Source organism: Psittacula echo (assembly GCF_963264785.1).
Source record: "Psittacula echo genome assembly, chromosome: 2".
NCBI classification, from domain to species: Eukaryota; Metazoa; Chordata; class Aves; order Psittaciformes; family Psittacidae; genus Psittacula; species Psittacula echo.
In genome coordinates this window covers 4672247-4686327 of record NC_137737.1, presented here as the reverse complement: position 1 = coordinate 4686327, position 14081 = coordinate 4672247, and the positions used below count along the sequence as shown (strand labels likewise).

The 14081-nt window shown below is 45.4% G+C and overlaps 1 protein-coding gene across 1 annotated transcript in view; it reads right to left on the bottom strand.

Annotated features, from left to right (window-relative positions):
• Window positions 1–1802: 1802 nt before the first annotated feature.
• Window positions 1803–14081, bottom strand: part of ULK4 (unc-51 like kinase 4) — a gene marked incomplete at both ends in the record, with an annotated part of 202619 nt that continues 190340 nt past the window's right edge. The window contains 2 exons of the mRNA XM_080611269.1: window positions 1803–1887; window positions 4917–5005. Of these exons, the coding sequence (XP_080467395.1) occupies window positions 1803–1887; window positions 4917–5005 (174 nt within the window). The remainder of the gene's footprint in view (window positions 1888–4916; window positions 5006–14081) is intronic.

The window sequence follows — 14081 nt, the reverse complement described above, 5'->3', positions numbered from 1 at the left end:
GGAAATGCACACCACCTTCAGTACTTCAGGAGGATGCCAGAACCATTTATCCCACTAAGGAGTAGTTACTCTTTAGAGCCCCGTGTCCTGGTGTGAACAGTGTCCATCCCTGTGCCATGCTGTCGCTTCGCTTTGGCAGGTTTCCTCAGCCAGATGTGAGGCAGCTCGCTGCCTGCCTGGCCTGCCCGCCCCACACTCTGGGGCTTCCGAAGGTGAGAACATTGTGTTAAACACAAAAAAATGCAGTTATAAAATGGTTCAAAATTGAAGTAAACTTTTAATTCACTCTGTGTCAAATTATGGCTCTCTTCAGAGGTGCACTGCCACTAGGATCAAGTTAAGAGCCTTCACTTACCAACTGTCAGCTGGGTCAGTAACTTAAACCCATTTTCAGGGGTCCTTGCCTGTGTGTAACTGATTTCTCTAGTGGCGGCACGGAATGGGGTTCTTAAACCACTAATTCACTGCTGCACACCTGCAGAGTGCAGCTGGCACCAGCCTCTGCTGCGAGCAAAAGCTCCCAAGCTGTTCTTCAGTACAGCAGTTTGCTGGTGGAAGATCAGAGGGACTCTTGGCTGTACTTAGGATCCCAGGCTGCTGAGAGCTGGACAAAGCTGCACAATGGGACTGTCCCCTCTTGCAGAGCAAAGGCCCTGCAGCTGCAGAGGGCCAAGTCTCACCCAGTTAGCTTGGTTTCTCTTGGCCACACTCTCACTAGAAAACCATTAATGTAAAACACTTCAAGTAATGGCCACCACTTGGCTTTTCCCAGGTTCTGGTACTTCCAGCTCTAATCCCAGCTGTTCAGCTATTTAAAGTAATGTAAAAAACAATTCCTGTCAACCAGACACGGAGAAATCAGTTGCTTACCTAGGGGTGCTCACCTCCACATACTCCAGAGAACTGGCTGTCCAAGAGCGGAATTGTAGAAGCAATGCCCCATAAGGTACCTGTGTTGGGGAGCTGTGGCAGGGACATGGAGGTGCTGCCTGGGAAGCGGCATGTTAAGGTAGAAGGGGATGATGGTAGTACCAGCCAGGACACATTCTTAGCACTCTGTGGCACTGCTCACTCTCGACCTTTCCTACAGTGCCAGCTTTTGCTGTCAGGCTCATCCTCACCTATTTCCAAGCCAGAGCTCCAATCAGGAGCGTTGGCAGCCAAGGATAACATTCCACCAGTGCACCTTAAGCTGTGCAGTGCCAGGCAGCAGAGGGGACACAAGTCTCCCAGTAAAACCCCATGCTACTGGGTAAAAACCTGATAAAAATCAGACCACATACATAATCCATGCACACATCCTCTGTGTGATGCAGGGGCTGGATCTGGTTCCATGGAGAGATGAATAGTGCATCTTTCCTGATACAAAGGTGTTGCCTAGTGCCAGTCACAGGCATGCGGTGGCCCCTTGAGATGACAGCCGAGGCAGTCACCTGGTCCACAACAGAAAAGGAACATTTCCAACAACAGCTTAAAACAGTGAAACACTTCATGCCTGTATTGTGAAACTACGTATTTAATGAACACTTGAAACTGGCTGTCAAATGCTTGCGCTACATCACATAACGCCAACAAAGTAAAGCAGTAACCAAGAATTCGTCTATACACGGGTTTAAAGAACAACCAACCAACCAACCCCCCTGAAACCAGTTTCCCTCCCTCCTGAAACCTTCCAAACTCAGACATGTGCCTGCACACAGCCACACACACCTCAGCTTGCTGCTCTGCTCATCTGGAAGTGTTCCTGCAGGACTGAGGTGCTCAGCATCACACACAACTTGTGCGTTTCAGGCACAACCAGGTCACTTGGTAGTCTTGATACTCTCATGTCCCACCATCCTCAGAATTTCAAATGCCAAGGAAGCCACAGCAACATCAGCCTGAGAGCTGGGAATTAAAACCAGTAATACCTATTAGACATCCTCAGGGGGAAGCCTTATTGTTCAGATCCCACATTTACCTTTATGCTAGACAATTCCTACTGACCATCAACTGCTCTCTGTACCCTGCCTTCCTGTTAAGCACTAACACGCAACCACGGATTCTGCCCTGTAGCAAATGTGGTGTAGAAATGAATTTCAACTCAAATGCACAGTGACTGCTACCTCACCCCATCTGCTCTGTACAAAGACATCGTTTATCATGACCCCATGAATGTGCACACAGACACTTCCAGCTGGACAGAAAGATGTGTTTTCACACACACAGCCAGCGACTGCCCCCCCCTCCTCTTCAGCTCCGCACGTCTGAGATTGACTGGTGGGGCCCTTTGCTTCCTCACCGAAGTTTTCATTATTATACGTATTTCACCTCATTTCCCCATCTGGAAACACATGTTTTTTCTGGCATTGGAACAGAGGCTCTCACACATTATTGCTAGTCCACAGGAACAAGTCTTTTTGGTTTCTAGGCTACCCTTTAGCTTAGAAAGGCTGCTATTAGATCAACCTGCAGCTTCCTTGGTTGCTGCTAATGACAAATACCTACCGACACTCCATGCTTTGGGGAATGCAGGGCTGGCCAGGAAATCCAAATGCTCACTCCATGCTATGTAAGCTGCTCTTAATGAGCAGCAATTTAAACCAGGAAACAAATTCACCCTGGCAACTGTCTTCACTGAGCAATAAATGGCTACGATCCCACGTTTCACAGTGTGGGTTTGATTCCACGTAGCTACTAAAGCAGAACAGGTTGGTTGTGTGTCACTCATTCAACTGCCTGTTCTGATGAGAGGAGGGTGTTATCACGACAGACACCGGCAGCAGGAGAGCACCCACAGCAGCTCGCAGCCCGAGCAGTGCCCCTCTCCTGGCTCCCTGACTGCTTGGCTGGTGTCCTCCTCCTGCCACGCAGGCAGAGCGGGAGGCCAGAAACCTGCCTGGTGGAATGAGCAAAGCAGGAAGGCTCCTCAACCACTTCACCCCAGTGATAGGATGTGGGAGGGATAGGATGGTGATAGGATGTCTGAGCCTTGGGAGTTCAGGCTGCTCGGAGCATGGCTTAGATCCAGGATCTCTAAAACACTTCCAATTCTGCATGAGATACAGAGAGGCTTCTTAACAGAGTTCAAAGCACAAGTGAGGAGACCAAGTTTATGAGGTCACAAGGAACACTCTAGGGAAGATGGCAGAATATCCCATAGCCTCCATGAACAACAGCTAAACCTGTTAAAGTTTGCTAATCCCAGCCTTCCTCCATCTGTCTGTTGCCAATTTATCCACATCTGAGTCCATTACAGCCCCAAGACCCAGGCTGAATCCCTCTCAGTTTCCTCTGGAAGCAAATGGACAGGGACATGTGTTCCCTAAAGAAGGGGAGGAGGGGAAAATCAAGCTGTGAGCTCCTGGGGGCTCTCCTGTTGCTGCTGCAGCGTGGGAGCTGGGCACAGCCGAGAACTTGGCTTACCCTCATGTACCACAGAATCATAGAATCCCAGACTGGTTTGGGTTGGAAAGGACTTTAAAGCTCACCCAGTTCCAACCCCTGCCACGGGCAGGAACAGCTCACACCAGACCAGGTTGCTCCAAGGCCCTGTGTCCAACCTGGCCTTGAACACTGCCAGGGATGGGGCAGCCACAGCTTCTCTGGGCACCCTGTGCCAGCGCCTCAGCACCCTCACAGGGAAGAGCTTCTGCCTTAGATCTAACCTGAACTTGCCCTATTTCAGTCTGAACCCATCACCCCTTGTCCTATTGCTACAGTCCCTGATGAAGAGTATCAAACAATCGTCATCGGCATCAGCTAGCATTTGGTCTACTGGGCATCCTGTGTCAAATAAGAGTGAGTGCTGTTTATTTGGGGTTCTGTAGTACATGGTTTCCTGTTTCTGTGTACACTACAGACAATGAGAAGAAGCCAGGAAAGCAGAGTCAGAGAAATGCTAAAAACCGGTGAAACCCTAAAGGAGAACACCCAGTGCTTCCTCACTGTCACCTTCACTGGTGCTGCCTGTGTCTCCCTTGGGGAGAGCTGACGTTTTGTTTCAGTCAGATAATTCAATGTGTCACACAAACCCCCATGAGTCAGCAGCTGAGCATGCAAGAAGGATGCAGACTGTTCCCAACAGGCTCGGTCAGTCCTCGGTGTGCACCTTCTTACACTCCCCGCATCCCAACATTTCCCTGCTCCCTTCGCATACAGGGTACACCCTGACATCATGTGGAGGAGCCAGTTTTCCCACACAACTGACCCATATAAGGCCTGCCTTTGGGAGCACAAGCAGCACTGAAAAGATGATCTCAGTGTTTCAAAACCTGATCCATAAACTGCAATTTCTCGGGGAATTTTAGCTCAACCAGGACTGAAATAGAACCATGGAATCAACCAGGTTGGAAAAGACCTTTTAAGTTCATCAGGTCCAACCATTGCCCCAGCACTGCCAAGGCCACTACTAACCCATGGCACTGAGGGCACGCAGCCTAACAGCCCGCAGCAGGAGTCTAATACTTGTTTTGAGGGGCAGAGAACAGTAAAATCCATTCTTCCACATGTCCAAGGGGGATTGGATGAGGGAAAGTCTATGGGAGATGAGCTGAGGTTTGGCCAGCTCGCTGGGACTAGCACCAATGTTTTTGCATTCCCCTCAGTCTCGTGCCTTCTTGGGGAAGCCACAGGTATTCTTAAACACAAGCAGTTCTGTTCTTCCACTGCACATCTGAGAGTAATCAGCACCAAACACAAGCACTTCAAAACAGGGCACAAACATCACACTGTGCTTGTAGCCCCCTCTACCAAAAACCACTGCCCAGTGTCTGGTCATAGAGACCAAGTGTTTGGAATAAGAAATAAGATCGACCACGGCCAGAGACAGGAACCTGAGCAGCTCAGAAGGCGATTACAGGAGAAGACCATTGCAGACAAAGCAGGAGGAGAGCACTCTCAGCCCTGGAAATTCCTAGAAGCCTGAGGGAACTCACCTGGCAGTGTGGGCCAGGCTCTCCAGGGTCTGGAGAAGAGCATCACCATCATTCTTCAGGCTCTCCGAGCACTTCTCGTTTGAAGTTATCTGGAACGAAAAGAAAGCAGCGTTATCAAAGGCTCAGCAAGAAATTCCTCTCTGCCATTTTTTCTGTGGGATACGGGAGAGGGAAGCAAGTTGTAGCATTTATTACAGTTGCAAATGGAATGTGACATTAAAGAGACCCAAGAGAAAGTCCCTTTTACTGAACGGGACTGACTTGTAGGCACAGACCATCAAAAATACCTTGGCTTCATTAACAAGATCCGCTCTTGCTCAGAGTCCCTGTACGTGTGCAAATTCACACATCACAGTCTGCCAGTCCTGATTTCATCTCTCGCACCAACACAAACACAAGCCCCATTTAGCCTGGATTCCAGGGAGATCTTGGGGGGGTGGGCAGCCATTTGCATTTCTCATTCCAGGGAAAACCTCACCAACCTCGTACAGCTTTCAGATCCAGACTGAAAGTGTGGGGCTTCTCTGAAAGAGAAGGTTACAATCCCTGCCCCTCATCAGTCATCAGGACCGTTACCTGCACAGGACTGTCACCTACAGAGCAGGGGACTGAATGACCAAAGCTACATCCCCTTTGGTGTCAAGTGAAGCCTGACTATAGCTGATTTTGCTGCTGGCGTGTCCCACCACAATAATCTGCACTGACGGATTGTTTCTCCAGCCTTAAGCAGTGTAACTACACAGCTCCAAGCGCGTTTCCTGAGCAGTTATTAAGCAGGTGAATGGGAAGGTTATGGGGGACACGACATGAAGATGCAGGGCACTGTGGCACAGACACTGAATACTTGGCAGTTTGCTGAAGAAGGTCTCGTACCTCCAAAAATCACTCGGGAAAGGGTTTGCGTGTCAGGTCCTGCTTGCAAAGGTAAAGAAATCTTGGCTGCAGAGAAAGGAAAAGAGGAGGACCAGAGCAGCTGATTGTTCCGATACTGGAGGAGTTAATGCTTCAAACAACACCTTCTAATCCCAAAATCTGGCAAGGACTTTTAAGCTTCAGCATGCTGTGGCTGGCCCTATTTACCATTGATCAAGCATCTGGGCGATACGCCTTCACATCTCCCTCTTCAATCACAAGAGAAGCTGCATTTACAGCTGCCATCCCCCCGTGATTTATCAGCAGCGATTCCGCAGTGGTGTCACTACATCTATAATCATAACATCCTGTAGTTAAGCAGTAACAGGGAACTGGGACTGATCTGAAGTAAACCACAATGCATCCTGTGTGTTGGAAAAACACAGCGATGCCATCACCTAAGTACAAACCACTGCTAAATCCTGATTTACAATCACTAACCATTAAACCATTTTACTCTTTCGAGGTTCACATCTGACTCTTTCAGTTCATATTTCAGGAATCCGCGCTCTCTATTTGTTCAGGCACAGAAGATGTTTTGTAATCTGGGTTCTGAATGCGAGAACACCACCACAGATAACAGCAGCAACAGAGCTGCAATACGGGGGGGGGAAAGCGCTTTCACCACAGGACATTGCACTCTATTCCTAAAGGGTGCTCATGCCTCTACCAGACATTTCCCCACAACTTCTGCAGCTCGCCACGCTCTTTGCACTCACCACATACGTGTCCCTTGTTTATCCTCCGCATCTAAAAGAGCCAGAGGTGACAGGGGAGGAGGGTCACTAGGGCTGGATCATGCTCCATGAAAGTGCAAGGTCAGATATAGGTTACAGCTATCTTTAATTCTAGTACATCCTAACTCTTGGGTGCTGACACCTGTACCACCCTCACAGTCCTTTAACAAATCAGTCTCTGTGTATCATACAGTGATGGAACTTTCAAAATAGGCTCAACTATAAAACTTGGTAGCAAGAAAAAGGCTTTAATTCTACAATGCTCTATTTCAAACAGTAACTCAGTCCAACTGAGTCACAGGGTCTGGCTACAGCCGAGTTGTAGCATGCCTCGTGCCGTTATTAAGAATATATTTCTGTGAGTACAAAGCATTTGAGTGGAAAGGATTAAATGGCTTTATATGCACAGAAATGGTAACGGGCAGAAGCAGAAAGACCCATGAGATCATCTACCCCATCTCCCTGTTGTATTTCACTGTTCAGAGCAGCTTTCAGTTGCAAACAACAGGCTTCTACGATACCTGTCCAATCGGGGTGACTCCACTAGCTAATAAAATGCTCCAATAAGATCCTTTCAGAAGTAAAAGTGGTACCCACAAGGAATGGAAGGATGGAGCCTTTAACACCATGAGCAGACTGTTTAAGTCAAATTTAGGACACATTTTCTTGAGAGCATCAACAGCTTCCCATGAGCTGAGGGGTGTTGGTGGAGAAATACTGCCTAAATCACTGTTCGCTTACTTTGTTATCTTCTTCTACCCTTCCATCCACACCAGTTCTAGTTCTCCATCACTTGGAATTTTAGCAACCAGTTTAATGATCTCCTATAACACTGCTATATGTTAGGGCTGGCTACAACACATATTCAATGACATACTCAATAGCTATTCCTTTAATTAAAAATGTAATTAAATCTCAGTTTAGCTGTACACTCACTGCAATTTAACACGAATTTCAACATTACTTTTCTTTATTAAGCCAATAGCCATTCAGCAGCTTTCCTCTCTTCAATTCTAGTAAAGGATGAGCCACAAGGAGCATCATAATTGATATGTAAAGATCAGTATTCCCCGAAATTTAGGATATTTCAGGTATTATGGTGTTGCTAAAGGTGAGTGGAAGAAAACACACAATGTAAAACATTCTCTGGAAGATCACCTTCAGTAATAAGCTAAGGAGTTTTGGATCCTTGGTCAAAGAGGTGATTTTTGCAATTCAAGGTTCAAGAAAGCATGGGAACTTGAGGGCAAATTACTTTTCTTAAGGCTGGTTTCATAATACTGAACTGCTTTCTCCGGTTAGTCATAACTCACGACTGAGTTAAATGACCTAAGCAGTAAACTACTCTCTCACCATTTTGAAGAGAGACTTTCCTGCTTTGCTGAGGTTTCAAGTAAACTGTAAGCTTGATGTCTGTGAAATAAACTGGGAAGTAATGCAAAATAGCGACTGAGTAAAAATAAGCAGCTTTGTATTTGAAACTCTTCTGAGTGAAGAGAGGCCTCAAAGCAAGTTTAGCTGCATCTTCAAGTGTTATCTTCTCAAATAAAGAGCTGCTGGAGATGTTTGCCATTTCCATGCTCAACAGATGCTTTTCTCAGGCCATGCAGGCATTGGAACAGGCTGCCCAGGGCAGGGCTGCAGTCACCGTCCCTGCAAGTGTTCACACACCGTGGAGACAAGGCCTCAGTGCCATGGGTTAGTGGTGGCCTTGGCAGTGCTGGGGAACGGTTGGACTGGATGAGCTTGAAGGGCTTTTCCAACCTGGTTGGTTTCATGAATCTATGATCACTGTGCCTGTGTACACAAGCAAGGCCTTTCATAAATGCTCTTTCTCACAGAATGACTTTTTCTCTTTCCCAAACACACACATTTTTACCTCATAAAGTGATGCTTCTTTACTTTTTCCTCAAAATGGAATACAATTAAGCTAATTACCTTTGTAGGATTAGTTAGCTCACGTTCTCACTCAACTTTACCAATTGGCTGAGAGCACCCTGAGAGCACGGGACCTGCTGTGGGCTGCTTTATCAGAACCACCAGATACTTATAGGCCCAACCTTAGCATCACTTAAACATCAAAACATGCTGTGAATAAAGTACCACTTATCCTCAGTTAGAGGCTTCTCTGTGAATGAGAATTGTATCTTCAGCTAATACTGCAGTAAAACCAATCAGACAGACACTTTTTCCCATGCACAACTGTGTAGGACATGAGTGTTCAGGATGATAAAACCCCACAGAATTAAAAGAATTGCCCTCTAGACACTATTTCAAATCATGTCTTCATTGTAAGTGCTGTCCCCACAGTTTTAAATGTGCATCTCGGGCTTCTCATTCCTGCTTCCATCTTTGCCTGGCCAAAGGCACTGCCAGTAGGACACAGCACCTTTCATCCCCACCCAAAGCTGCTCTTTCGAATGCTGTCTGGGTGATGGTGACTGCAAGTTGGTGGCTATTCACAGCTGCTCAGTGTGACCTTACTCCCAGCTTTTAAGCAACAAATGTCACAGAAGATGGTGGTGTCAAAAACATCAGCTATAGCTGATGTGACAGCCCAGCAAAGAAGTCAATGGCATGCTAACTTCAGAAATGACGCACAATGAGCTGGAGGAGAAAACCTTCCGGTGTTGCGGTTCATCTTATGCTGATCCCAGGGCATTTAATGGTACTTTTCCTCCCAGGCTGTCAGCGCTGAGCTGTTCACAATCACTGCAGCAGTCAAATAAAACACATCCCTTGGTTTGTCATTCACAACTCATGACAACATGGCCAGAAATATGCTGCCATTCCTTAACAGAGGAGCGATAACCAACAGACCACAAATAGGCACCCATTCAAGTGAGCATTTCTGTGAAAAGAAAACCTAACAGATCCATTGATTGTGTTCGAACTTACTAAATATAAAGATTTCCTTCATTAGAAATCCCTCTCCAAATACATACATTAAGCTGGCAGTGCCTAGGTATAACAAATGGATGCACCACTTCCCATGATGGATCAAATGGATCCATCACTTCTGTAGGCCTGCACACTTAGTTACTCTTACTGAGTCACGTAGCTTTACCTTCGTGTAATGAACGACCAGACGGAATAAAGCATTTGGAGCCTCTAAAGTAGCTGCAGAGTAGAGTAGTAGAGCTGTGATGATTATGTTTTAGATGTCAGGCCCAAAGAGGAATCCTAAGAGACTGCGATACCTGCACAGTGCATGGGGAGTGTGCAGCTACCAAAGGGCATGGAAACCTGCACGCTGAGCATGAAGCCCTCCAAATTCCCTTTCCCCTCTGGAGCTCAGACTGCTAACACAGCAAATGAAAACTGGGGCAACTCCAACCTTTTCTCAGTTCCCCTGTGCTCTCCTGTAGTCCTCTGCCCTTTTCTAGGTGAGTGAAGGTGACAGTTTGCTGCTGCAGCACAGTTTCTACTGGAAGGGGAAAGGCTGGGAGGTTTGGATGGTTCCCATGTAGGGAGTGAATACCAACCATGGCACACGGACTTGGCAGGGTCTGGCGATCAGGCCAATTTTATACCCATGGCAGGAATTTTCTCACAAATACAAGCAAACCGACTAAACCCAACAATAAATACCCTAGATATACACAGTGGTCTTTTGTGAGGTGTTTAATCTGGCATTTGCTGCACGTCCTCGGGCAGGTACATGCAACTGGACCCTTCACAGCACTAAGATGCAACTGACTTACAGGTTGTTTAATGAAAATGAATGGTAACTCTTGCCAGGCAATGCAAGTCAAGCACAGGAACACCTTAAGATTTGTGCTCCCAAAGACACCGCGCACTCCCTACCATGGCCACAAGTTCTTTTTGCTCTCCAGAACGTAGAAGAGCTCATTCTAAAAGGGTAAAAACCTTCCTGGCATTCACGGCGTGCTTCCTTGCTCCTCTTTACAAATGGTTCAGCTGGAGTGAGCCAGACACAGACCGTGTGTGTGGGAAGAACAAATCAAGTCAGACAAGTTATATTTACATTACTAATTGCCAACTCACTTGAACAGGCCTGAGCAATGCTGCTGGACCATAAAAACAAGAAAGGAAAGTTACAAAAGCATGAGTGTTCCAGGTGTGCTTTGGCAAGCACATTGCAGGCAGGGATTGCAGACACACAATTACAAAGACTTTGCGGCCTTCAGATCCTGCAAATACATGTGAAAACAAGCAGGTATCTGTGACATAAACCCCCCTACATCAGACAGCTTAGCTCTGATTTTGGAGTTCAAGCCTCTTTTTTTATTCCCCCTTTATGGATAGAATTCTTCTTGCACTGAAGTCAGCAGCAAACTCCTTTTGACTTTGATAAGGCCAAGATTTCACTCGACATGTTTTGTCTTCTCATTTGTATGTGTGTGTGCAGGTTTATTCCAAGTTCAAAGCCATCTCCACCGGTAACTTGGAATCGTACCAGCTTCCAGGCAGTCTGAAACCCAGGCTGTCTCAAGGACTACTCAGAGACACAAGGAATGTCTCCCACGCGCTATATAATGGTGAATTGATTTTGGATGTTTCTTGACACCTTCCACTTTGAGGCCATTCTCTGCCCTTCAGCTTATACATAATGCACACAAAGGCATGCTCCATGCTTGTTGTAAAGCTGTAACATTACCAACTCGCAGGAGCATTGTCTGAGCATAAGAGGAGATTCATAAAACCCCGGGGTAATTACTGAACTGAACACTGCTCTCTGTCTGGTTTGATTTCTTTTGCTTTGGTTTCTATTACAAGCAGTGTTCTCAGCTCACTTTCAGAGATACAAGATGTCTTTCTAACCCACAAGATATCTATTAGTGCAATTTCCATCCTCTGTAACTAGTGAGGTTAAAATATTTGACTTAACAGAACTGAATAGGGCAACTTCTACACATCCATTAGACCCAGCTGCCCACAACAACTTCATCAGTAAGCAGTGCTGTCTGGCAAAAGGTGTCTCAAAAGGAGACTTCCACACAGTGCTGCAGTGCTGACAAGTTATACATGCCCATAAGCAAGCTCAGCATCAACAGGACACTAAAAACAAACACTTGTCACCCTGTTGCTGGTGATCTCATCTGCAAACACAGGTTCATCTGTCATCTGCATGCCAACGACTCCCTGAGGTACCACTTCAGACTGGTTTTGCTCTGTCCAAACAATGATTCCAGCTGGCCTCAAACATCAGCTTTAGCAAAATAAGGCCACATACTGAGCTTACACAAACCCTGCAAGCCCCTCAGATCCCTCTTCCTGCAGCTCACAGGCAGCTGCCTGTCCTCACACCTTGCTGGACGTGAGGAGACCACCACCTCCCAGATACACCTCACCCTGAGGGTCTCTTACAACTTTCCCCCTTACCAAAGGAACAGGGAAATACACTGGAATCATTTTTATCACCACAGCAGGTCCAATTTAGGCTCAGATCCTATGTTCATGTTCCTTTAGGAGATGTGATAGAGATTTCTAGTTGTCTTAGAGGAAAAAAGGCAACTGCGAACACACACTAAAACAAAACATAGATCCTCTGCATATCTAGATCTCCCCTTGAGTTCATCATTTCAGGGATCAATCATATTCAAATGTCCTTCAGAGTCTCTCTCTTTATCAGCTTTTTTCCTAAAATAGCTTCTGACAAGTAACTCCTAATCTCTCTTACATGTTGATTCCTATCACTCCTTTTCCAGTGCGGCTGTCTTTTCTGGCCTAATAATTCAATTTGTGAATAAGATCCCTGAATTTCAGTAGCTGTCATCCCCTGTAAACCTCACAAAATAGGCTGACCGCAAAGATTTCTGGAGTTACATGCGACTTCCATCAATATGCTCCATGGGTTAGGGATTGCCTTCTATTCATGTACATTTTCTTTTCATGTTCATCTCGTACAGCTCTACTTAGATATTTCACTGACAGATTTTGTGCTATGGCAGTTCAAATAAACTCAAATATATATACACTTGCACGAATAAGAATCATCACTGCAGATAACTCATCTTCTCGCTATTCGGAAAACCAGTGACACCCAGAACACGTTGGAAAGTGCTGACCTTTAAATGGCAATCACCATACAGGAGAAGTATGCAAGCAACCAAGCAATTACCATTTTCATAAATGATTTTAAATGTAAGGGCACAAAGCCTTGAACAGCCATGCCGCTGATGCTCAGATGAAGTGGCCAAACCCCTAGGAAGTGCCAAGAAGTTGCAGTTTACTGAAAAACTTGAGTTTTAATGCTTACAGCCTCTAAAAAATGATTGCCTTGACTTGACAATGTCCCTTTTCCTGCTTTAAAATGCTCCTCAGAAAGACAAAAGACCACTGTGCCTTGCAAAGGTAGAGTGATGGGAACAATCTACCTAGGTTGATGTGAAACAGATGCTGTCAAAATTATCCTTATACAGATCTACTGCAATTCAAGTCTGATCTAGTACGCAAAATCCCTGGTTTCCCCTGCGCAAAACCTTAACTTTCCTGGAGAATGAAACAAAATTGGAAAACTCATGCTTACACTGGTCATAAGGTGGGTTTGAACACAAGACTCCAACAACTAGAACTCTGTACAACTTGACTTAATGTGTTAGATTTACTATCCCAAGAAAAGTAGGAATATGAGGAGTTGAGAACTAACACAGATTATGAAAAATACAGACTTAGAATAAAAATAGTAGCAAAATCATGTTAGAAAATCATTATAAACTATTATTTTGAGCTATATATTAATGGATTAAATGTTAACTCCTTTATAACTCCTATAGACTTGGCTTCCATAGAATCTTAGAATCCTAGAATGATTTGGGTTGGAAAACACCTTAAGATCATCCAGTTCCAGCCCCCTGCCACAGGCAGGGACACCTCACACTAGAGCAGGTTGCTTCAAGCCCTGTCCAACCTGCCTTCGAACACTGACAGGGAGTGGTAGACACATAAAGCTTGGACACAGAACCCTTGAGGTTTTCTTTAAGTATCAAACATGTATAGATTAAAGACTATATAAAATATACTTCATATACTGAAAGGGAGATTAAAAAGCTTGAAGATCTTTTATTAGAGGTAAAAAGGCATCGTTGTATTTATGCTTTATGGAAAAAGCAACTAGGAATGTAAACGACTGAACAGGGATATAAGTCTATAAAACACCAATTTCTGAGGAAAATTATGCTTTATGAAATGGTTCAATTTCCATAAAATTGTAAAAATTGTCATAAAAACAAATGGACTCCTGGAATCGATTCTTGCTTATTGTCATGTGACAGATGGCTTTGCCTGCCTGGAAGAGAGCGAACAGCTACTCAGTTGGTCCTCTCTGACCTCAGAGAGAATCATTTTGGACTATTCATTCTTTTCTTAACAAGCCCAGTTGCATTTAAGTATCTTTACGACAGCTACTAAGTCATCCATGTGCAATTACAGAGAGGAGGTCAAAAGGAAGTAATAGTGATGAGCCCAACAGATGACACAGCCAGGCAATCTCAACAGTATTGCATGATGTAAAATTACAGTGCACTCAAACACCAAATGAGCAATCCTTTTG